The sequence below is a fragment of the Mauremys reevesii genome, linkage group 4, assembly GCF_016161935.1.
Source record: "Mauremys reevesii isolate NIE-2019 linkage group 4, ASM1616193v1, whole genome shotgun sequence".
NCBI classification, from domain to species: domain Eukaryota; kingdom Metazoa; phylum Chordata; order Testudines; family Geoemydidae; genus Mauremys; species Mauremys reevesii.
In genome coordinates, this window is record NC_052626.1 from 31258078 (window position 1) to 31283881 (window position 25804).

Consider the following 25804-nt stretch of genomic DNA (forward strand, 5'->3'; position numbering starts at 1 on the left):
CCCTTTGCTTATTCCCATTAGTGGGGGGTAGTGAGGAAGTAAGTGATGCTGGCTTGGCTACTCTCTCCTCAGTGGCCAAGAAGAATTCATTCCTGTACGGCCCATATCCTCCTGTTCCCCTCCTTCAGATACCCTGGTGATCAGATCTCCATGTCTGCCATTTCCCTGCCTCCTGACTACAGTTACACCTCTACCCTGATATAATGCGACCTGTATAACACGAATTCGGATATAACACGGTAAAGCAGCGCTCTGGAGGGGCGGGGCTGCGCACTCCGGTGGAGCAAAGCAAGTTCGATATAACATGGTTTCACGTATAACGTGGTAAGATTTTTTTGGCTCCCAAGGACAGCGTTATATCGGGGTAGAGGTGTACTAGAAAGAGCAGAATTGAGGAAAGAGAAGAGACAACTAGGAAGGCCAGAGCACCCGGTAGGAAGAGAGAGGGAAAAGACAGAGCCACTCCAGTTGTGTGGGTGTGGAAGTGAAAGAGCACCCTTACAACATAGATGAAGGAGAGAGAAGAGAGAGCAGAGCTCTTGCAAAGTATTGCTCTCCTCTGAGCCCTTTCCAATTCATCTCTTTTATAAAGGTTACTTAACTCACCACATAAGGCTGATATTTTGTGTATTGTTTCAGAGTGATGTACATTATTTTTCTCAAGCAGCTGTTACCTTTCCAACTGTGACATATAGTAACAAATAGATTTAGTTCTGCATCTTGAGAAAGGAGCATTTCCTGTACATTGACTGTCAGAAAACAGGTTTGGTCAGAGAACCATGGTGAAAAGCCAAAGAGTGGCAGGTTTTTTCAAGATACCTTGAAAGGGTTATTTATATTATCCATCTGTAACAATAGACTGCTGTAAAACCTATTTTAAACTTAATGTATGGCACACAATCTCTAAATAAAAGCAAAGATCACCGTGTGGGGAATCACTTTCTTCTGATGAGGAGGCTACCACTGCCACAGTTTTGAAAACTGCTTTTTAACAGCCATTGTACAGTAGTGTTGCACTATCTATCTTACTCTAGTGGAAGTAAAATTGCTATCTTAATTAAATTAACTTCTGCATTCATATGATATAAAAATGTACAGTTTTTCCTCTGGTTGCCAGAAGCTGGGAGTGGATGACAGGAGATGGATCAATTGGTGATTTGCAAATTCTTTTCATTCCCTCTGAAGCACCTGGCATTGGCCACTGTCAGAAGACAGGATGTTGGAGTAGATGGAACATTGGTCTGATTCAGTATGGCTGTTCTTATGTTAAATCATAGAAACACAGCACAGCAAAAATATGTGAAAGCTAACTCAGCCTTATAATGACTGTAATATAGACAGACACAGCTCTTGAGAGTATGGAATTTGTTGTTCTAATTACCATGAGTTGAGGAAAGACAGCTTTACTCACAAGAGGTAGAACCATGACTGAGTTACGGTGTTCAGTCTAAATAAATAGCTGCCCTATATGTTGGTATCTTTTCTTCAGTTTCTCTCCCTTCTTTGTGTTTGCAGTTGTCACAGATTTGTCTCCCCAGGGCCACCACCTCACATCTTCAGTGTTCACTGTTATCAAGCAACCTCAAACTTTGAATACCTTTCCAAGGTTACACTGCAGAGGTGGAAACTCACTGATTTATCTTGAATGTTAATCAGAAGAACTCTTTATCTGATAATGCTGCTGCTCAAACACTTTTTAGTGTGTCCAGTTAAGGAAACAAAGTACAGTACCGGTCATTAATTAACACGCTGTGCAATTATTCTTTTGAAAAATACATGAAGACTGAACTCCCTTATAATTTCCTCTGTTTCATTAATATAGGATTTATTCACGTTAATTACAAAGCCACAAAATACATTAAAGGAAGGATGAAAATAAAAGTAAATACACAAAGCATATTGGATTCATTCATACTGCCAATAAGTTTTATTATAAAGAGACCATATGATAGCAATCTTAGCAAAACTTAAACATACATTTTGGACAGGGATTCAAGAACTTGGCGGCATTCTTTCCAGGGTGGAGCAAGAGGAGAGCCTGCAAGTCAAAGCCACCATTTTGTTTTTGAGCTCATGCATCTTCAAACTGTAGTTCCCCATTTCTTCTTTGAGAAACTCCTATCAAGTCAGGTGACTTATTTGTCAACCTTTTATGAATGGCTTGTTTAAACTTGCCTCACTGATTTTAGTCTAGTAATTTTTTTCCTCTTACAAATGATTTCCATCTTAGTTGGATTAAAAAACAGCTTCTCTTCTTTTCCTCCTGCGGTACAAAGATGTTTTCACTCCTTTATTTGTAGATGTCAGACTGAATCAGCTCATAATGGATTGAGGTGCTTGGGTAATTATTAGATCCGTGATTTGCCTTGAATAAAGTATTCTGTTCAGCAGCTAACAAAGAGTTCATCCTTTACATACATTCTTAAATATAGGTTTTGAATCTCTTCTGGAATTTAAAATATTAAAAACATATGCAGAACACAACATGTGTATACTCTCAAAGTAGTACATTAGTCTGTCTTTTTTATGTTCCCTTAATTCTATTAATGGCTTATTAGTTACAGGAATACTTACTAGTTAATGGTGTCAAGATTCTCCATATAAAACCATGCTGTCTCCCACCATTGCTTTACTATCTGTTAGTTCAAAATAAAACCATTTCCAAAAGCTACACTGGCTTGCCCCTATCATTCAGGACTCATTGCTAGCATGGTTCTGACTTGACTCCAGGCATGAGTACCAGAAACTGAACTGTGAGAGTTTTTTTAAGCTAGGACTTGTCTACACTTCCCTGCAGTTCAGACTATGGGGATCTGAATAGCAGTGTGCACCAAAGAACTGCACTGTAACTTTCCCAGTGTGGCTGTCGCAGGCATGAACTAGAAGGTTCCTAGTTCACATTAGTGTAGTCTTGTTTGAGGAGGACCACTTTAATGTGAACTAGGAACCTTTTAATTCATGCCCACAGCATCCGCACTGAGGAGATACAGCACAGCCCTTTAGTGTGCACTGCTGTTCACACCCTATAGTCCGAAAGCCCATGTAGACATGCCTTTAGCCTCTGCATGCTTATCTTTCAGTCCAGAATTGTGGTAGCAGCTAAAAATTACTTTTAAGTAGGTGGTTAATTTCTACATGCTACTTGCTAATAATTACAGCTTTCACTTAGCACCTTTCACAGTCTAAACTAGCAGCTATTCTTAGAATATGCACCATCAGATGTTTCTGGTTTCCTCCAACCTTGCATTAGGACTTTTAAAGTCACGGAGCAAATAGTCCATGAAAGCATCCAGTTCCTTCTACAGTGTTGTATAGTATGTGACTTTTTTCTCAGTCACTAACAGTATAAATCAGCCTTTCTTAAATGCAGCCACTGTGGCCACATGCAGCCACTGGTGATTTTTCTTGCAGCCATGGCAGCCTCCTGGGCAGTGATGGCAGAGGAGGGCAAAGCAGCAGCCACTCCCCCTCCCTGTTGCTCCTGGATGTGCCACTTTGGGGTTGGTGGCTGAAGCTGTCAACAGGGGATGGCGCCCAGCGCCACCTCTCAAGACAGGTGGGGCACAATGCTGGAGGAGTAAGGTGAGTTCCCCCAACCTTCCCAGGGACGATGGGGCTTGGGCTTCGGTCTGGAGTGGTGGTTGGGGGCGGGGCAGGACTTTGGGCTTCAGTCTCTGTCCGTGGGCTCCTCCTGTGGGTGTTCAGGCTCCAACCCACAGCTCTGGCCAAAGGGCTCCAGGCTCCAACTCCGGCAGGCTCTGATCCCTGGCTCCAGGCTGCGGACGTGAGGTTCTGACCCCCAGCTCCCACCATGGGTCTCACACCCAACCCACCCCGTCATCCCCGCTGCTTCCCCACTGCCCCATCTATGGCTTAATTTGTCCTGGGGCTTGCTGTGAAAAGTGATATTAACAAACACACAAGTATCACTTTTCACCGCCTCCCAGCTAGCTAGTAAGTCTGCTGCTGTGAAAAGTCATGTTGGTATGTTTGTTAATATCATTTTTCACAGCAGACTTATTAGCTAGCTGAGAGGCTGTGAAAATGATATTAAGGAACATACAAATATCACTTTTCACAGCAGCAGACTTACTAGCTGGAAAGGCCCCACTCTGAGGCCACCAAAAAAATTGTTGTGAGAACCCTTGATATAAATGATGTATCTCCTTCTTCAAGTGCTTGTCCTTATGTGTATTCCACTGTGCATGTGTTCTGTGCACCCAGAGTCTGAGAATTCTTGCAAGAAGTGTCCATTGGTCTCCTCGTACCGATCCCCGCCTTGGCATTTGCCTCAGGACCATCGGTACCCCATACCTTGGGGACCCCCACAACTCCCTCCTGAGCCAACATACTGATCATACTGGAGAACATGGGACCTGTGCTGGATATACAGAGCCTGTGCATTGTGCCAAGGAATCAGTCCACCATTCCCCTCTAAGGGAACAGTCAGAGCCTCCTCCTGACCTCATGAAAGAAAAAAATATGAAACAGTACTGACAAAATTATCTTCTTCATGTCCCCATGAAGCAGTCATCCCAGCATCTCCTTCCCCCCAGACGATCATAAACAGTTTCAGGATTTATTGCAAAGGGTGGCTAAGGAACTCCAGATCTCCCTAGAAGAGGTCTCAATACAAACTCCTGGATATCCTACAAACCACTGGATCCCGTTAATGAAGCTATTCTGGAACCTGCTAGAGCAGTCTGGCATACATTAGTCACGTGCACCCCTACCCCAAGAAGGCAGAGAAGCACTATTTCATTACAGCTAGGGGAGCAGAATTTCTCTTTACCCACACTGCACCGAGCTCTCTAGTTGTCCAGGCTGCCATGGAGAGATCGAGACAACATCTTAAATCCACTCCTAAGTAGGAGACTAAACATCTAGACTTGTTGTGAAGAAACGTTTTCACATCTAGCTTTTGGTTTCATATAGCACATTATCAAGCACTGTTAGCGAAGTAAGACTATCTCAACTATTCCAAATTCACAGCTGCCACAGCAGCACAGAGCTCACTTCCAGGCTCTTATTGAAGAGAAAAAGCTGGTGGCCAGAAACACACTTCAATTAGCGGTAGATGCAGCAGACTCATCATCTAGGTCAATGGCAACAGTCGTCGTGATGCTCCATGAGTCATAGTAGCAAGATTTGGGGGGTTCCCAGGGAGGTCCAAAATAAACTGTCTGTTCAAGACCTACACTTCGATGAAGCCCTGAGTCCTTAATATGTTAAAGGGCTCCAGGGCCACTTCTGCTCTCTGTGAGTATATACACCTGCCCCAGAAAGGAAGTGTCACAGGTAGTCTTTCAAACTTAAAGCAGCATCTCAACAATTTTATCACCAGAGGTCTTATGACCCTCCTTGTAAGAGACAGAGTATAGAAGTCTCATTTCCGTGTTCCTCCCATGTCTATAATACCATCTCAATCCCATCTCCTGGCAAAAAGATATTTTTGATGGGCGTTCGATAGCTGCAGACCACTTATGATGCCACCACTACTCGACCCCCCCCCATACCATTTGGGGGTCATTTAGCACTCTATTTCCACAACTGGAATGCCATAACAATGGGACAAGTGGGTATTAGATATCATCTATAATGGCTATGCGATCGAGTTTACTTGCCCATCTCCTCCAAATCCCCCATCCCCATCCCTTTTCAGGGATCATTCTCACAAGGGGATTCTCAGGCAGGAAGTGGAACCCTCCTCCAGCAAGGAGCAATAGAGTGCATACGCCTCAACAGCAAGGAAAAGGTTTTTACTCTAGATACTTCCTAGTCCCCAAAAAGCCGGGAGGTTGGAGACCTATCCTCAGTCTCCATAATCTCAATTGCTTTATTCTTATGATCACACTTGCATCCTTGAAAAAATGTATGTTTTACAGCTCTTAATATGAAGGCCACTTACTTTCACGTGGATATTCAGCCTGCCCATAGGCGTTTTCTCAGATTCATAGTTGTCCCTGACCACTTTCAGTACAGGGTGCTCCCTTTTGGCCTCACCACTGCCTCCAGGGTCTTTATCAAGGTCTTTCTGACAGTAGCAGCTCATTTTAGGTGGAACAGCTTCACTGGTTTCACATCTCTCTACAATTGGGTTCTCATTGCAAAGACACATCAGGAAGCCTATGAGTCAGCCTCTTTAATGCTTCATCTACGTTCTTCCCTATGAGTCAGTGTGAACCTGGAAAGTCTGTCCTCACTCTGACAGACTGTAGGAATCATAGGGGCCACCCTACATTCAGTCATGGCACAAACTTATATACCAAGAGGCAGGTTTCATGCCATGAACAATCTAATAGAGCAGGTTAAAAGCAACCGTTGATCTTTAATCAGAACTTTTCTTTCCCTCCTGGGGTACATGGCTTCATGTACTTAACTAACTCAATTGCCAGACTCAATCTATGTTGACTTCAGGTGTGGTTCCAAAGAGTGTAGTCAGCAATCAAATACATCATGAACACCATAGTTAACCATTCCTTGGAGAGTGATGTGGTGGGTGTATTCTCATTAGGTATTTGTGGGCATCCCCTGTGTACCATCCTTGCCAAACAAGAAAAGTGTTACAGATGCGTATCTAAGTCTGGGGAGCCCACATAGACAACTGTATGGCACAGAGCACTTGGACACTCTGAGAGACCAGGATACATATCCACTTTCTGGAACTGTGGGAGTCCAAGAAGCTTACAAGGTTTTTATACAGGTCATCCAGTCCCACCATGTCTTCATAATGTCAGACAACATGACAACCATCTTTTGCATCACAGGGGGATGAGAGAGATCAGTCCCCCTCTATGTAGAAATGGTCACCCTGTGGAATTGGTGTATCAGGAATCGACTCACCCTGTTGGCAGTATATCTGTCAGGAACTCATAATGTGTTGGCAGACACCCTCAGCAGGCATTGTGCTATCAATCATGAGTGAGCATTGCACAGTTCAGCAGCAAAAAGCTCAGTGGGGACCCCCTGCTGAGATCTGTTCATCTCCAAAATGAACAAGATAAGCAACATATACTGCTCTAGAGGAGCTCTAGGACTACACTCTCAGCTGATGTACTCCATCACTTCTCAGACCATCTGAGCTATGCCTTTCCTCCCTTACGGAAAATTCATTAGGACAGGGTATGAGTCCCAGATACTTTTGGTTCCCAGATCTCCCATGACTCTCATCTCCTGCTCAGATCACCATCTAGTCCTCTCCTCATCTCTTGACCCAAGAGAAAGGGAAGATCAAATGTTCCAACCCCAGAGCACTTCATCTCATGGCTTGGTATTTGGTTAGGCATCAACATTATAACATTCCTGCTCTGAAGCTTTACATAACATCAGAAAGGATTCCACTAGGAAATGCTAATCCAGCCAAGTGGAAGCATTTTTCCATTGGAGCACAACCAAAGCATGTATCTCCTGAGTCAGTGATAGTCCCCTCATTTTGGTCTACAGTCTTTCACTCTAAACAGCTGGGCGTTCACTCAGTTCTACACAACCGGGCAGCAGTGCTATCAGTGCCATGCGCTATTGGATGATTATTCAATTTTCACTCATCCATTGGCTACCAGATTCTTAAAAAGCCCACCTATAACTTTCCCACCAGTAAGAAAACCTGCCCTTCATTGGGACTCAAATCTTGTACTTTTGGCACTTTTTAAGCTTCCCTTTGAACCATTAGCTACATGTTCCATGTCTCAGTTATCAATGAAATTGCATTCCTTGTGACCATTACCTCAGCCAGAAGCATGGATGAGCTAGGAACAGTAATGGCGGATCCATCAGACACTGTATTTTATAAGGACAAAGTCTCTTTCGTCCAAAATTCACTCCCTGAGTAGTTTTGGAGTTTCACATGGACCAGTCGATCCACTTACCAGTGTTTTTTCTGAAACAGCATGCATTTGAAGAAGAGAAGAGACTTCACTCCCTCAGTGGACAACATGCTTTCACCATCTGCCTGGAAAAGACAAAACCAAGTAGAAAATTGCCTAGATTGTTTCTCACTATAGCAGAATGAGTCTGAGCTCACGTTGTATTTTCCCAGAAGATTTGTAAGTGGATCTTGGGCTGTATCCTGCTCAGTTACCAGTTGTTGCATCTTCTTTCTCCTAAAGGAGTGAAGGCTCATTTTACAAAGCACAAGCAACCTAAATGACATCACTTTACTTGACATTTGCAGAACAGCTATGTGGAGCTCTGTCCATACATTCATGAGACATTATGCACTAGCACAGAACTCCTTCACTGACTCATCCTTTGGGGCAGCAATTCTCCAAATGGCTCTGCTGGCTGCATCCTTGCCCCCTTCTCCTGTTTGTCGGTCACCCACAATGGAATATACATAGGGACCAGCACTCGAAGAAGAGGTTTCGTACCTTTTAGTAACTGCAGGTTGTTTGAGATGTGTGGTCACTATCTGCCTTCCTTCCCCTCTGCTTCAGATCTTTACTGGAGTCATAGTAGAGAGGGAACTCGAGAGGCAGTTGGTCTGCTCTGCCCTTTATGACTTCAGTTGAAATCACAAGGAGGGCAAGGCCACATGCATGGACTAACAGATATTGCTTGCAAGAATTCTCTGACTTCTGGAGCACATGCACACACCAAGAGTGGAATTACAGATAGGGACCACACATCTCGAAGAAACTCCAGTTACTATAAGGTAAGTAACCTCCTCTTACTGTCTGCTTATCACCAGTTTGTAAGCGTGCATTATTAAAAATGTGTCAATTCTTGTTACACTGAAAAAACTGAGAGAGCTTAAATTTCTGGTAGTGAAAATAATTTAGTATAAATAACCTTTGTTTTGCTCACACTAAGAAACTTTTTTCTCTTGAGCTAACATTGATCACATAATTATTAAATGGCATTATGAAGAGCGAAGGACCCAAACTAGTACCCTCCTCCTTTAAAATATTTGTTTTTAAAATAAGCCTAGCTGGGGTTTGATCTTTATACTATATTCTCAGCCCTCAAATTAGGGCTACAAACTCTTTTCAGTTCCTACCAACAGCTGGTGATGGGTGAACCTCAAAACGGTTATCTAAACCCCCAGAAGTTTGAACATTTATTTAACATTTTGAGGTCTTCTCTTTTTTTCTCTGCATCACCTACTCCATATCTTCTCCTTGTCCCCCAGCTTTTCCATCCCTTCTCTCATACTGTTCTGTTCAAAGACTCTTCTGCTCTTAGTTCCCTTCCCCACTAAAGCCTCTGTCTTCCCGACAAATAATACAGACTTTCAGTCATTTCCATCTTGTCTTAAATTTGACCCAGTGATCTGCAGTGGACTTCTATTCCCCTGTGATATATGTTCTTCTTCGAGTGATTGCTCATGTGTATTCCACAATAGGTGTGTGTGCTCACCACATGCACCGATGCCTCAGTTCCTTCTTGCCACCAGTGAAGTTGATTCGGAATTGCTCTGCTCCAGCTTTGCTGTAGCTCGTCCCCAAAACTGCTTGTTCATTCAGTGTATGGTACCTGTAGTTAGTTAATTGTTTAGTTAGTTTAGTTTAGTTTAGAGTGCCCAGGCCGGGGCATTCCCCGCTCCCCAGGTTTTATGTCGTGCGATACTTGTAGGTGATCTATGCCACTGAGTGATCCACACGTGGACTGTCTGCGCTGTTTGGGGAAAACCCATCTCAGCGATCGCTGCAAGATTTGAGAGAAAGGGACATTAAGCTCCAGGCTATTCTGATGGGACAGAGGCCAGACCAATGTCGGGCAGAGCCTGGGCCATTCAGAGCAGGCCTCCCCGGATGTCAGGATGCCCTCCACACTGGAGGCCCTGCAGGTGGCCCAGGATGTTATGTCCATGCCAGTACCAGGAGCACCGCCAATGTCGGCCCTGCACTCCAGAGACAAGCTTCCACTGAGATCTCCGCAGTCACCCCCAGCTCGGTACCAGTCTCAGTCGAGAGAATGTTCCTGACGCCATTCGCCGCCCAGCAACCGTTCAGAGCAAAGTCCACGTGGATTGCCCTCGACGCCCACCAAACTGTCTGATTGGGATCCATCCGACTGAGACTCTCAGCACCACTCCGCCTCGAGGAGCGAACACTGATGGGACCGAGGCAGAAGGTCCTTGTCTCCGCCATTGCAGGTCCACCCGTCCGAGCCAATCGTGGAGCAGCTGTTACTGACGGTACCGGTCCTCCACGTCGGGATTGCGGTCTGGTGGTAGGCATTGCTCCCAGCACCGCTGCTTCTCCTGGTCTGGGGACAGCGGCAGGTCCTATGTCAGTCCATCCTCCCTTCGTAGTTGTCCATCAATGGGCCAGGCTAGCCAGGCCGAACAACCGGCTTTGCTGGTGCCAAAGCAGGTGCAGTGGTACCGGGCCCCGTGGCTAGCTCAGTGGTACCAGTGAGCACCGTGGGCACCGACGCAGCCCCCGGTGGGGCTCGCTCGGTGGCCGGAGCCTCAGAAGGACCACCAGCCTCCCTCTCCAGACCTCAGAGGAGGAGGAGGAGATGGAGGAGCCCTCAGACTCCTTGTTTAATGTGCTGTCCTCCTCAGCACCAGGCAGGGTGGCCTTGCCTCTCCATGAAGGGGTGGCAAAAATTTCAAATGACCTGTGGCAAACACCAGCATCATTGGCCCACTTCTCTAAGAGAAGAAGAAAAGACAGTTACCTTTTCCGTAACTGGTGTTCTTCGAGATGTGTTGCTCATGTCTATTCCACATCCGGCCCACCTTCCCCTCTGTCAGAGTTGTTTGGCAAGAAGGAACTAAGGGTGGGGGGAGCACGCAGTGCCCCTTATACTGTGCCATGGAGGCGCCACTCCAGGGGTCGCTGGGGCGCTCCCCTACGGGTACTGCTAGGGGAAAAACTTCCGGCACCGGTGTACGTGGCGAGCGTGCACACCTATTGTGGAATAGACATGAGCAACACATCTCGAAGAACACCAGTTACAGAAAAGGTAATCGTCTTTTATTCCTAAAAGATGAAGTAATGGTATTAATCAGAGAACACTGTGTGAGAAATGTTCATGTAAATTACCAGAACAGGCAAAAGATTAAATTCTGAACCTTAAGTGAATGTTCACCCATCTCCTTCCCTGAACTTTCTGATTAATCATTCACTCTTATCAGTTTCCTTCAGACTTTCATGACTCCTGTCTTCTGTTGGTTCTCCTACCATTCTGATTGTTTTTCAGTGTGCCTTTAGATTGTGTGGGCTCTTACACTGTGTTTATTGACTACCTTTGTTAGATGCCTAGGAGCTATGGTTGTGATTGTTGTAAGTGGATAGACAGAGTAATGAGTACAAGAATTAATAAATTACAGGTGTTCAACCAATTGAAGACTTACATTCTCCTTCTCTTCTTTAAGTTGAATAGACTGAAGTAATGTTAATTATTGTTTGTTTGATATAATTTTTTATCCCCAAAAAAGTGCCTTAAAATTTATTGTGGTACATCTCATCAACTTGAATTTATTTAAGGGCCCCTCCTAAGGGTATGTCTACACTACCAGATTAGTTCGATAAGTTAATTTGAATTTGTAGAATCGACCTTACAAAGTCGAATTTGTGTGTCCACACTAAGGACACTAATTCGACTTTGTGAGTCCACACTAACGGGGCAAGCGTCGAAATTGGAAGCGGTGCACTGTGGGAAGCTATCCCCACCCCGCACTCCCCGCTGCCCATTGGAATTCTGGGATTTCCCCCCAATGCATGCTGGGGGGGAAACTGTGTCGAGGGTGGTCTTGGGTAACTGTCAGCTTTCAACTGTCACTCCCGCCGGCGGGAAATCAGTTCGCGCACTTTTCCTGTTAGTGACAGCGCGGATGCCACAGCACTCCACTGCGATCATGGAGCCCGCTGCGATCATCACTGCGCTTATGGCCGTTGTCAACTCCTCGCACCTTATTGTACACCTCTTCAACAGTCAGATGCTGAGAAATCGGGCGAGGAGGCAACGGCAGCGCGGTGAGGACATGAAGTCACAGAGTGGCACAGACCTCTCAGAAAGCACGGTACGCCGCGCCGTGGAGATCATGGTGGCAATGGGTCATGTTCATGCTATGGAACGGCGATTCTGGGCCCGGGAAACAAGCACGGACTAGTGGGACTGCATAGTGCTGCAGGTCTGGGATGAATCACAGTGGCTGCGAAACTTCCGCATGCGTAAGGGCACTTTCCTTGAACTGTGTGATTTGCTGTCCCCTGCCCTGAAGCGCAAGGACACCCGGATGCGAGCAGCCCTGACTGTGCAGAAGTGAGTGGCCATAGCCCTCTGGAAACTTGCCACGCCAGACAGCTACCGGTCAGCAGCAAACCACTTTGGCGTGGGCAAATCTACCGTGGACGTTGCTGTGATGCAAGTAGCCCACGCAATCGTTGAGCTACTGCTCTCAAAGGTAGTGACCCTGGAAAACGTCCAGGTCATCATAGCTGGCTTCGCCGTGATGGGATTCCCAAACTGCAGTGGGGCTATAGATGGGACTCACATCCCTATCCTGGGACCGGCCCACCAGACCAGCTAGTATATAAACCGAAAGGGCTACTTTTCAATGGTGCTGCAAGCACTGGTGGACCATAGGGAACGCTTTACCAACATCAACGTCAGGTGGCCGGGCAAGGTTCATGACGCGCGTGTGTTCAGGAACTCTGGTCTGTTTAGATGCCTGCAGGAAGGTAGTTTCTTCCCGGACCACAAAATAACGGTTGGGGATGTGCAGATGCCTACAGTGATCCTCGGGGACCCAGCCTACCCGCTAATGCTCTGGCTCATGAAGCCCTATACAGGCGCCTTGGACAGTGACAAGGAACTCTTCAACTACCAGCTGAGCAAGTGCAGAATGGTGGTGGAGTGTGCTTTCGGACATCTCAAGGGGAGATGGAGGAGCTTACTGACTCGCTCGGATCTCAGCGAAACCAATATCCCCATTGTTATTGCTGCTTGCTGTGTGCTCCACAATCTCTGTGAGAGCAAGGGGGAGACCTTTATGGCGGGGTGGGAGGTTGAGGCAAATCGCCTGGCTGCTGATTACGCTCAGCCAGACACCCGTGCAATTAGAAGAGCCCAGCGGGAAGCGCTGTGCATCCGAGAGGCTTTGAAAGATAGATTCCTCAGGTTGCAGGGTAACCTGTGACTGTTCAGTTTCTTTACAGAGAAGCTGAACCTGCCCCTGTTTCAGTTACTGTTGACTTTCTTTTGCGGTTACATACCCCGTTCACCACGTTTCCCGCCTTCCAACACACGTTTAAAAATAAAGTTAATGGAACATTGTTAATTAACAACGTTTTCTTTACTAATGAATTCGCGTTAAAGGGTTGAAACAGGGACAAAGACTGGGGTGGGTAGGGTGTGCAGTGATGTTAACACCGCTTCTACACTCGAGGAATGACAGGCACCTGCTCCTAGAGCGGTCTGCAGTGCCGGAGTGGTTGTTTCAACGGAGCCTGCCATCCCTCCTTTTCGGGACTCTGTGTGCGGGGGCTATGTGGCCTTGTGGCGGGGGAGGACTGGGGGGAGGACGGTTACAGGTGGGTGTGCAGGAAGGGGTGAGGGGTGCAGGCTCTGGGCTGGGGGCGGGGGCGTAGGAAGGGGTGAGGGGTGTGTGGGAAGGGGGAGAAGGTGTAGGGGGATGAGGGCTCTGGCTGGGGCTGAGGCTTTGGGGCATTGGAGAGGCTCAGGGCTATGGTGGAAGGCCAGGGTAAGGGCAGCCTGCCTTGCCATTTGTGGATGGCAGGCGCTAGGACCCTGGGGCAGCAGACAGCATTTCTGCGGGGAGCCGCTCTACTGTCAGGCAGGGACGCAGCCCGGCGGGGCAAGGGGAGACCCGTGGAGGCCAGGGCCCGATCCAGGCAGGGTCGGGGGAGAGACCCAGCTCCAAATATAGCTGGAGCAGGGCACCTGCCGCCTATGCACAGAACATGAAAAACACCTCCCAGACTGACCAGGGTGCCTAGTGACTGCACTGTGTGTGTGACCTGCTGTAGATCCTGCCCCCGTGTCTGTACCCTGGTAATGGTGACTGTCCTATGCAATTACCAAACCCCTCCCCCCCTTCACACAAAGTCTTCTGTAAAGAAACATGACGGAAACAGTAATGAACAGCAAACTATTTTTAATAATCAACTACACAGTTAGGGGATGAAACTGGGATTTGGGCTTGGGTGACCCAGAAAGGGAAGGACTTCTCAAAATTTAGCGAATGAGAGCTTTTTGGTACTTGAGCACTCTGCTGGCGTGGAATGACAGTGTTCACAGCCCTTGGCGCACCTCCTTCTTGTTATTTTGGGTGAGGGGGGTATTGGACTTTGTGGCGGGGGAGGGCGGTTGCAGATACAGTGCAGGGGGGCTCTGTCCTCCTGCCTGCGGTCCTGCAGAACATCCACAAGGCGCCTGAGCGTGTCCGTTTGCTCCCTCATTAGCCCAAGCAGCGTTTGAGTCGCCTGCTGGTCCTCCAGACGCCATCTGTCCTCCCGTTCGCTGTGTGAGCACGGCTGCTGAGAGAGGTTCTCCCTCCACTGGCTCTGCTGGGCTGCCTCGGCTCGGGAGCAGCCCATACGTTCAGCGAACATCTCAACCCGTGTCTTTTTCTTGCGCCGCCTAATCTGCGCCAGGCTCTGTGAGGGGCATGCTGGAGCAGGTCGGGATACAGTTGCAGCTGTGTGATGGGAAAAAGGGAGTGAATTCCTTACAAAGATACATTTTTGCAAAGAAGAAACATAATCTAGTCAGTCTCTGTGAACAAGACCATGCACAGCACCTATCTCATGCGCACTCACTCAGGGAAAGTTCGAATTTTCGGAATTCGCTTTCATTGCCTGGGGGATTGCACTGCAGATCAGACAAGCGGGGCAGGACAGCAGAATCCATGGAGCAGCCAAGCATGATAAGCCAAAGACTTTTGGCTGCTTAAACGTGAATGTATACCACTGTCCTCTTGCTGCAGGCAATCCTGAAAGCATAAACTCTGCCCCTGTTCCACCCCCTCACGTCTGTTCCCTGGAAAAGATCCCTGTATGCTGCCACTCTGCAGCCTCCACCACATGGCTGTAAAGTGACGCTTCTTGTTATGCAAAGGAACAGTGAAGCACTCCCAATACTAATAGTACACAAATTACTCTAATTAAATGCAGGAGTCTCTGAGCGAGATCACCCTGAGGAGGGTCACAGAAAGAGATAGAGAGCGCATGCTGCGTGAAAGCGAGCACAAACCAGGGGCCTATGCTGCCATGCTCGTTGAGGCAATGGTCCCAGAGTACCAGATGAAAGCCTGGCGTGGAAAAGTGTGCTACCTCAGAGCACCCAATAAGGCAGCTCTCCCCAGGAACCTCATGCAGAGGCTTTTCGATTACCTCCAAGAGAGCTTCTCGGAGATCTCCCAATAGGATTTCTGTTCTATCCCCATATATATTGACCTTTTTTTCAACTAGTAACTATTCCTACTCCATTAAAAATAAATGTTAACATGTTTAAAGCACTTACAGACTGATCCTTCCCCTGATTCAGGGTCCGGGGGTAATGGCTGGGGAGGGTTGGTAGGGGATCTCAGTGAGGGTGATGAAGAGATCCTGGCTTTCTGGAAAATCAGCATTGTAAGCGCTGTCGACTGCCCCCCCCATCTCCTTCCTCATCTTCCCCGTCTGCGAACATCGCCGAGGAACTGGCCGTCGACACTATCCCATCGTCAGAGTCCACAGACACTGGTGGGGCAGTGGTGGCAGACCCACCGAGAATGGCATGCAGTGCCTCGTAGAACCGGCATGTCTGGTGCTGGGCTCCGGAGCGTCCGTTTGCCGCTTTGATTTTTTGGTAGCCTTGTCTCAGCTCCTTGACTTTCACACGGCACTGCGTTGCATCCCGGCTGTATCCTCTGTCTGTCATGGCTTTGGAGACCTTCTCGTAGGTCTTTGCATTCCGTTTGTTGGAGCGTAGCTCCGAAAGCACAGACTCATCGCCCCACACAGCAATGAGATCCAAGACTTCCTGGTCAGTCCATGCTGGGGCCCTCTTTCTACTCTGAGATTCCCTGGACTCCTCTGCTGGAGAGCTCTGCATCGTTGCCAGTGCTGCTGAGCTCGCCACGACGTCCACACAGGAAATGAGATTCAAACTGGCCAGACAGGAAAACGAATTCAGATTTTCCCGGGGCATTTCCTGTGTGGCTGGTCAGAGCATCCAAGCTCGGACTTCTGTCCAGAGCGTCAACAGAGTGGTGCACTGTGGGATAGCTCCCGGAGCTATTAAGGTCGATTTGCATCCACACCTAGCCTAATTTGACATAGCCATGTCGAATTTAGCGCTACTCCCCTCATCGGGGAGGAGTACAGAAGTCGAACTAAAGAGCCCTCTATGTCGAATTAAATAGCTTCGTGGTGTGGACGGGTGCACGGTTAATTCGAATTAACACTGCTAAATTCGAATTAAAGTCCTAGTGTAGACTAGGCCTAAGATCATTAAACTCCCTGAAAAGACTCCAGTTTACTTCAGTAGACATTGGATTGAGCTCTTAAGGTCCCTGTCCTTCTAAATGGGGTTGATGTATTACTCCAAATAATGTAGCGTGAACATTGGCTTGAAGAGAAGAGATGTATCTGTAGTGCTTTGACTTTTTAAACACACATTAGTTGTTGTTTGTTATAAATTGTGCTATGGTAGCATCCATCGGTCCCAATCATTATTTGTGGCCCAGTTGTGCTATGCAAACATACAAGATAACAGTCCCTTGCTCATCCATCATTTTTAACCCACCCTCCTTCTCCCAGTCAAAGGACAGACTTTGAGCTAATTGATCAACATAATAATAATATTTAAGACTGAGGGAATGCCTGAAACAAAACACTTTTTTTCTAGCCATTAATTAATTTATTATTGAGCATCTTTTAGCTAGCCAACCCAACCTAAAGACAGTTCATTCTCAGGCCAGCCAGTTATTTATATCAGTTATGATATATTTTAAATTAATTGTTGCTAATATAATTCTACAGCTTTTAATGTTTACATAAAATTACTGAGTTAAATAACTTATTTCTCATATCTCACAAGCAGTTTCTCAGCAAATCAGAATTCTGAATAGGCCTGTCATTCAATTATGTTACGTTCTTATCAAATGTGTTTTTAAGAAGAAAAGGCTTAAATACACAGGATAATTTGGATCAGGTTGCCACGTGCAGTGGTTGGGAACATGAGCAGATGCCACTTCTCTCAGCTTGTGACTTGTAAAATCATATCAATAACAAGCAGAAACTTTTCAGTCAGTTCAATAATTGGTGCCTTCCAGTCTGACACCCGAAACATGGGGGGAGAGTGGTTTTCTTTAATAGTGCCAGCGTATATGCTGATAGGTATTTTAGACTCGCCAGTGTTTATTAAAAGTACCTGTTATTAAGGTTACTTTGTAGTACTAAAACATTTCTATTATAAAGCTCTCAGCTGTCTGGAACAGCCATTGTAAAAAATTAAAGTATACATGTTACAGATAGAAAAGCTGCTTATTTTCTAAAAGATTCATTTTGGGTACGGTTTATGTGGCAACTGCTTGTAGCTTCAGTTATTATCCTTCTTGAGTGAAATAACCTTATTCACTTGGCAGGAAATGAAAAAAACCTCAAGAAAATGTAACCGTTCTTGCAATATTTTGGCATATTATGATTAACCAGAGAAAAATACATTAATGAATTTACTTTTTTTTTTTCCTCCTACAGCTGAAGTCTATATAGGAATTGGGAAGCCTGCTGAAGCCACAGCATGTATCCAGGAAGCAGCTAACCTCTTTCCAATGTCACATAACGTCCTCTACATGAGAGGTCAAGTGGCTGAACTTAGAGGAAATATTGATGAAGCCAAACGCTGGTATGAAGAGGCCTTATCTATCAGTCCTACCCATGTAAAAAGTATGCAGAGACTGGTAAGTCTTGAGTCCAAATGGATACACATTTTAACTTCAAGTTGGGCTACTCTGTTTGGGGGCCTTATTGCATTGATATTATGGGATGTTTATAACTCATTTAAACTTATATTTGACCTAAATTAATTAATTTCCTGGCTGAGGTGCAGTTTAAAAAAAAATCAGTTGCTTGTAAGTTGAAGTCAAAGAAAGGATACTGCTTTTTGCCATTTTTATGTGAATTTTGCACTCACACTAACAAAAATGGCTTAGTTTTGCAGATTTAGATCACAATATGAATGATCTGTTTTGAGAAGAATGAATAGCTGAGCTTGACTATATCTGAATAGAGGCTACTGTGTATAGTCTAGATCTCATATCCTTTTTTGTAAATCCACTGTGTTCCATCACATACATAAAATTCCCAGTGATTTAAATTGGACCCATATTATTATGTTCAGTGAGAAATGTACATGATGAAAGATAGGTTTAAAGTCATTGGAATATCAAGCTTTAGCATAAATTTTCAAATAAAAAATAATATACAAATTCTAGACAAAAGGTAGAAGTTCTATTAAAACTATCTTTAAAAGATCAGTTATTAAAAGAGTGGAGCTGAAATGATTCCATTCACACCGTCAGATTTAGAAGGTGAATTCTATTTTTTGACTAAAAATAGATCAGTGGATATGACTAAAATTGCCAAAGCCAGTGAGGGTGAAATTCACGTAGGTACAGAGGACCAGTGCAAGGTTCTGCACCCCTGAGACTAGATGATCTCCTGAGGTCCCTATGTCGGGGACTCGAACCCCAACAGCGAAGTTCGTTGTCTGACCGCAGAGAGACAGGCAACACCAGCAAGGTCCGATCAAAAGTTCTTTATTGACAAAGAACCAGCCCCCCCTTTACAGCTAGTATTAGCTTATATAGACAGTTTTATTACATCATAGATCATTTACTAGAGCAATCCACCCCCTTTGTCTAACAACTAGAAATTAGACACCTTTTAATATATACTCATGCCTAGTCTCTACAGCATTATATTGTTAATATCTCAACAAGCACCAAAGGTTAGGAATGTGAACACTAAACCAAGGAGTAAGTCAGAACTGTGAGATGCTTGTGTTTCTTATCAGTACTTGAGACAGTTTGTCTCTCAACATAACACAGCTGATCCCAGCCCCTTCACTTATCTTACTCTTTCCCAGGGCTTTGTGAGACAATGCTGCTTTTCAGTATTTCACTCTGGGTTTACCCAGAAACCTCTAGATGCTTGACTTCAGGCAGGTTAGCACAACTGGTGCTACATCTTTATTCAGGCCTAACACCTTCCAACCCTGATATTCTATGATTCTATGACTCACACTAGTGTCACATATAAAGGTAATATATCCTTTCTATTCCTACTCAAGATTTCCCTGTTAATGCAGTCCTTGGATGGATAAGCCCTCTTGGCAACAGCATTGCAGTGGGAGCTCATGTTCAGCTGATTATCTCCTACAACCTTCCAATAGTTTTCAGAGTCACTGCTTCCCAAGATAGTCCCCCATCATGTAAGTATGGCCTACATTTAGCCATATTAAAACATATTGTTTGCTTGGCCCCAGCTTACCAAACTATGCAGATCACTTGATATCAGTGACCTATCCTCTTCATCATTTACATTTACCATTCTCCTGATTTTTGAGGCATCTGCAAACTTTACCAGTGATGATTTTATGTTTTCCAGGTCATTAATAAAAATGTTAAATAGTGTAGTAGCAAGAACCGATCCCTGCAAGATCCCCTTGGAAACACATCTGTTCAATAGTAATTCCCCATTTAAAATCACATATTGAGACCTATCAGTTAGTCAGCTTTTAATCCATGTAATGTGTGCCATGTTAATTTTATATCTTTCTAGTTTTTTAATCAAACTGTCATGTAGTACTCAGTCAAATGCCTTAAGAAGTCATCTACATTATCACTGATGTCGGCAAAATGTTCTGGTAGCCTGTTTTTAACTCCTTAGAAAAGTTTCAAGCTTCTTTCTGAACTGTGTGGATGCTAGGACACAGTATTCCAGTAATGGTCTCACTAATGCTGTATACAGATGTAATACCACTTCCTTACACCTACTTGATATTCCCTTTCTTATGCATCCGAGGATCGTGTTCACCCTCTTAGTGGTAATTGTAAATAACCAGCTTAACATGAGCTCCCAGTACAATACTCTATCTACATCTTTTTCAGTGTTACTGCTTTCCAGGATCCAGTCCCCCATCTTATAAGTGTGACCTACATTCTCTGTTCATAGATTTGACCTTGTATTTGGCTATATTAAAATGAGCCTCTCTTGCCAAGCATTCCAGCTCTGTCTGTAAAAAAGTGATGTGTCCCCATTATTAGTTACCATTCCACTAATGTTTGTGTCATCGGCAAATGTAACTAGTAATGACTTTATCAATAATCTGGAAGAAAATAAAGATATTTAATAGCAGTTAGCCGAGAACAGACCCCGGCTGGACCTCACTAGAAACACTCCCATTGGATACTGAATCCCCATTTACAGTTACTTTTAAGATATTAGTTAAGCAGTTTTTAATCTACTTAATATGGGCTAGATTGGTTTTGACATTTCAAGGCTAAGTAGTAAAGTATCCAAGATGTGAACTACATGGAAATTGATAAACAGCATGGGGACGTCACACCATGCACCAACAGTGCTTAAAGATAAGTGTAAGTCGTATGTCAATATCTAGACATCTAAAATTATTTAAATAACTTAAAATATTGAGCCAAAATGAGCAGTGACATTTTAAGTTAAACCTCTGTACTAATCCTGAGTCTTAAACATCATTCTCACTTTGCTTAAGTGTTACATACATTTGTTACGTGTTTGTCAGCTGGCTGTTTTTGCTTAAAATAGTTTCCTTTAGATAATTTCCTCCATTCTCCCCTCTCTTGACCATCACCTGCAGGTTAATGCATCGCTGCTGCTTTTCTGTTTTTTGTAGCTCTGCCTCCCTTGAGAAAGGAGAAACAAGCTTTTTATATTTCACAGTCAGAGCAACACCATAGAAAAGTAGCTGTTACTTTTCTGACTCATTTGGGAAGTAGGTCATCATCCAGTGATGGCTGGAAGTGGACAGAGCTCTTCACATCACTGTCCAGAAAATAAAACCCATGCATTCTCTCTAGGATCTGATAAGTTTATAGCCAAAAAGAGCTTTTATTTGAAATAATTTGACCACCCTGCATAAATCAGTATATTGTAATAATGCACTATTACAGTGCTTTTCATCCAAAAACGTTTTGCAAACATTAATTAATCCTTATAACACCCTCTAGTTCAGGGGTGGCCAACCTGAGCCTGAGAAGGAGCCAGAATTTACCAGTGTACATTGCCAAAGAGCCATGATAATACATCAACAGCCCCCCATCAGCTCCCCCTCTGCTCCCAGCACCTCCCACTCACCATCAGCCCCACCAATTAGCACCTCCCCTTCCCTCCCCATCAGCAGTTTTGTGGCATGCAGGAGGCTCTGGGGGGAGGGGAGGAGCCAGGGCATGGCAGGCTCAGGGGTGGGGGCAAGAAGGGCCTGTGGCAGAGCCAGGGGTTGAGCAGTGAGCACACACCCCCCGGCACATTGGAAAGTTGGTGCCTGTAGCTCCAGCCCCAGAGTCAGTGCCTATGCAAGGAACCACATATTAACTTATGAAGAGCCGCAGGTAGCTCTGGAGCCACAGGTTCATAGAATATCAGGATTGGAAGGGACCTCAGGAGGTCATCTAGTCCAACCCCCTGCTCAAAGCAGGACCAATCCCCAACTAAATCATCCCAGCCAGGGCTTTGTCAAGCCTGACCTTAAAAACCTCTAAGGAAGGAGATTCCACCACCTCCCTAGGTAACCAATTCCAGTGCTTCATCATCCTCTTAGTGAAAATTTTTTTCCTAATATCCAACCTCAACCTCCCCCACTGCAACTTGAGACCATTACTCCTTGTTCTGTCATCTGCTACCACTGAGAACAGTACATCCTCTTTGGAACCCCCTTTCAGGTAGTAGAAAGCAGCTATCATATCCCCCCTCATTCTTCTCTTCTGCAGACTAAACAATTCCAGTTCCCTCAGCCTCTTCTCATAAGTCATGTGCTCCAGCCTAATAATCATATTTGTTGCCCTCCGCTGGACTCTGTCCAATTTTTCCACATCCTCCTTGTAGTGTGGGGACCAAAAATGGACACAGTACTCCAAATGAGGCCTCACCAATGTCGAATAGAGGGGAATGATCACGTCCCTCGATCTGCTGGCAATGCCCCTACTTATACAGCCCAATATAGCAACAAGGGCACACTGTTGATTCATATTCAGCTTCTTGTACACTGTAACCCCTAGGTCCTTTTCTGCAGAACTGATGCCTAGGCATTTGGTCTCTAGTCTGTAGCAGTGCATGGGATTCTTCCATCCTAAGTGCAGGACTCTGCACTTGTCCTTGTTGAACCTCCTCAGATTTCTTTTGGCCCAATCCTCTAATTTGTCTAGGTCCCTCTGTATCCTATCCCTACCCTCCAGCATATGTACCACTCCTCCAAGTTTAGTGTCATCTGCAAACTTGCTGAGGATGCAGTCCACGCCATCCTCCAGATCGTTAATGAAGATATTGAACAAAACCGGCCCCAGGAACGACCCTTGGGGCACTCCACTTGATACCAGCTGCCAACTAGACATGGAGCCATTGATCACTACCCGCTGAGCCTGACGATTTAGCCAGCTTTCTGTCCACCTTATAGTCCATTCATCCAGCCCATACTTCTTTAACTTGCTGGCAAGAATACTGTGGGAGACCATATCAAAAGCTTTGCTAAAATCATGGAATAACACGTCCATTGCTTTCCCCTCATCCACAGAGCCAGGTTGGCCACCTCTGCTCTAGCTAATCCTTCCAACAGTCCAGTTTCAAAGATGGGGAAACTGAAAGAGAGAGAGGGTGAAGTGACTAGCCCAAGATCACTTGCTTAAGGAACTTACTTTAAAATAGTTTTCAAAAGGGTGTTGTTTTTTCCACCGGAACAAATATGTTAAAGATGCCTATAATTATAGCTAAGCTTAGCTACTGTAACTAAATAAGCCAAATCTTTTAAGACTTCTGTAAATTAATTTCATGCCCTTTATCACTGGATTCCAGATGTAGTGTTGACTAACTAATTTTAAGAGAACCCTCCAGCAAAATCAGTACCTCAGTGAGATATAAAATCCTTTATTATGCCTAAAATCTTTGGAAACACATTTTTTAAAGTTGGTGAAATTTCATAAATATGTCTGTGTTATGGAGATCACACAAAGTAAATTAGTGATCCCTTTTTCTAAAAGCAATGAACGTTGTTATGAACACAAGTATCAGAGGGGTAGCCGTGTTAGTCTGGTTCTGTAGAAGCAGCAAAGAATCCTGCTTGCATCCGAAGAAGTGGGTATTCACCCACGAAAGCTCATGCTGCAAAACATCTGTTAGTCTATAAGGTGCCACAGGATTCTTTGCTGCGTTATGAACACACTAAACCTCTGGCAGGCTGGAAGGCTTTTTCACTTTTAAGTTACTAGATCCCCTCTGGAGTAGAGTCACCAGGCTGCAGCAGGTAGCTGTGGGAGCCTGCAAGAAGGGTCAGAACAGGGATAGGAAGAGGCAGGAGGGTGGACACTTAAGACCCAGGGATGCTCCAAATTTTCTGGTGCCCTACGCAGCCGCGTATGCTGTGTATGCCTCAGGACAGCCCTGGGCGGGAACCTTTTGTCTACAAGCTTGGTTCCCACACCTTTCAGTGGAAAAACAAGATGGAGTCCAGTACCAGGTGACTTGGTCATATGAGCCCATAGTATCATAGCAGCCATGAGGTCCTCAAGGGTTTTCAGAGTCAGGTTCCTGCTTTGTAAGAGATGTTGTTCTGAGATCGATGGACCTTTCCTAAGCATATTATTACTAGTTCCTGCAGCATACACTGTAATAATAACAACGAGAGAGGTAATACCTCTGGCATATCTACAAGATTCACTTGGCCTCTTCTCTACTGAGTCCTCAAGCCTGCAGTGTCTTGATGAAAAAAAAATGGGAAAATAATAGTAATTTGTTTTATTAGATTTCTTAGTAAAAGATTGCTTATGTTTTAAATAAGTTGACCTTTGGAAGTTTGATTGCTGCAGGAAAAAGGAGAAAAAGCAAAATACACTTTAAATTAAATGTCTTTTTCCTCAGGAGCAGTATTTTAGCCACTCAGAGGTCTAAATGCTTTAAATAATGTTGTTGTTGTCCTAAGAAGAAAAAAATGACAGTGGAATTCTGCTATTAGAATCAGTTTGAGCAGGCTCCCTCCACCTTTGGGTCATTCTGTCTTGAAGATAACTGTGGATCTCATCCATGGCCTATTGAAGTCAGTGGGAGTATTTCTGTTAACTTCAGTGGGCTTTGGATCAGGCACTATGAGTGCAACCCTTAAACTGTGATTTTCCCAAATGAGATACATGCTTAGAAACAAATTCTTCATTTTGAAAGGATAGCAGAAGCTCTACCATGCATTTTAAATCAAGACAGGTTAATTGAATTATAAGCATGTCTTCCACAAACTTAAATTCTTCACTTGTTGCCACATGTCACTCAAAAGCTGACAGTCTTTGCTGCCTTGGAGATCTTGAAAAATATTTCCCATTTGAGCCTTACAACTGAAAATCCCCACTGATCAGTGTAATAAAATCAAAGGGTATAGATGCCAGCATCCATAGACACTGCTTTTTGGAAACTAAGATTTTATCCATATGACTGAATGATCAGTAAAGTTAATTCTGCTATTGGTTGGTTTAAAAATAGACTCTTTTTTCTTTATTAGGGCTATAAGATTGCTATCCAAGTTTTGGAGATAACATATTAAAGGTAGTAAAGGGATGATTCACCTAATTACTACAGGCTTTCACCAGGATCTTTAAAAATATTATTTTAATGTCAGATCCTGTTGGTGTACATATCTACTGTGTAACTTACATTTGAGAATGGTCACTGTCAGGAGTTTCACACTTTATTGGATAGTAAAACTTAATTGCTACTTTGCGAATAAAAAGTTACTTGAGGAATTTATTGTTGCTAGTTTTGTATAACCACATGCAAACCATATGTGACTGTCAATGAAAGGTTAGCAGCCCAGCATTGTCAATTCACACTTTGTCTATGTTAAACTTGAGTTAGAACTGGATGCGAGATTTGCTTTACTGTCTGTGCTGGAATATAGTGAAATGTAATTCTGTCAGCCAGTTAGTGTGCTGGGATGCTATATGGTTGTGATCAGTATACTACATTCCCTTAAACTTGGGCCATATGGGGTCTGATTTATATGATTACGGTTATTTGTCAACCATATACAATACAAATCCGTGCACTCAGTTTGACTAATAACTCTCCCCAGTTAGATTACAAGAATATACTGTGTGCTGCATACTGTTATCTTGCTGAGAAATACTATAATTCTTCATGCTGCCATTGCACAAATTGCTCTTATTTCTGAACAGATCTTAATTATAAGAATTCTTCTACCCTGATTGGCTACTTCTCTCAGAACTACTTATTCATCAGCCCACGATAAAACTGGCCATCTCAGCTGTTAAAGAACAAGAACTGAATCAAAACTACCAACTCACTTTGTGGACAGCTAATAGCCATCAGACAGTGTCTTTTCAGTCAGTGTGAGCCTGGTCTGGATTTGGACCACTGATCTAGAAATGAAAGGCTGTTTGTTACATTCCTGTGCAGCATCCAGTCAAAAATAATCTTGAAATATATACAAGACCTCTGGATCACTGCAGTGTAGCCTATTTTAGTACTTGCTTTACTGTTTGCTCTTTAATACTTCAGGATTGTTTAATAATTTTTATACTCCAGTGATGATCAGGACCCCATTGTGCTAAACCCTATAAATACACACCTAAAGATAAGGTACCTGCCTAAAA

General features: G+C 44.5%; 1 protein-coding gene across 6 annotated transcripts in view; it reads left to right on the forward strand.

Moving 5' to 3' along the window:
• The window catches only part of TTC7B (tetratricopeptide repeat domain 7B), a 310511-nt gene that overhangs the window by 243849 nt on the left and 40858 nt on the right, over nt 1-25804 (forward strand). For 5 of the 6 annotated variants that reach the window (XM_039537945.1, XM_039537947.1, XM_039537946.1 and 2 more), the window contains one exon: nt 17655-17857. In XM_039537945.1, the coding sequence (XP_039393879.1) occupies nt 17655-17857 (203 nt within the window). Of the gene's footprint in view, nt 1-17654; nt 17858-25366; nt 25590-25804 lie in introns of those variants that run through there. The other variant, XM_039537948.1, reaches the window with a different exon arrangement.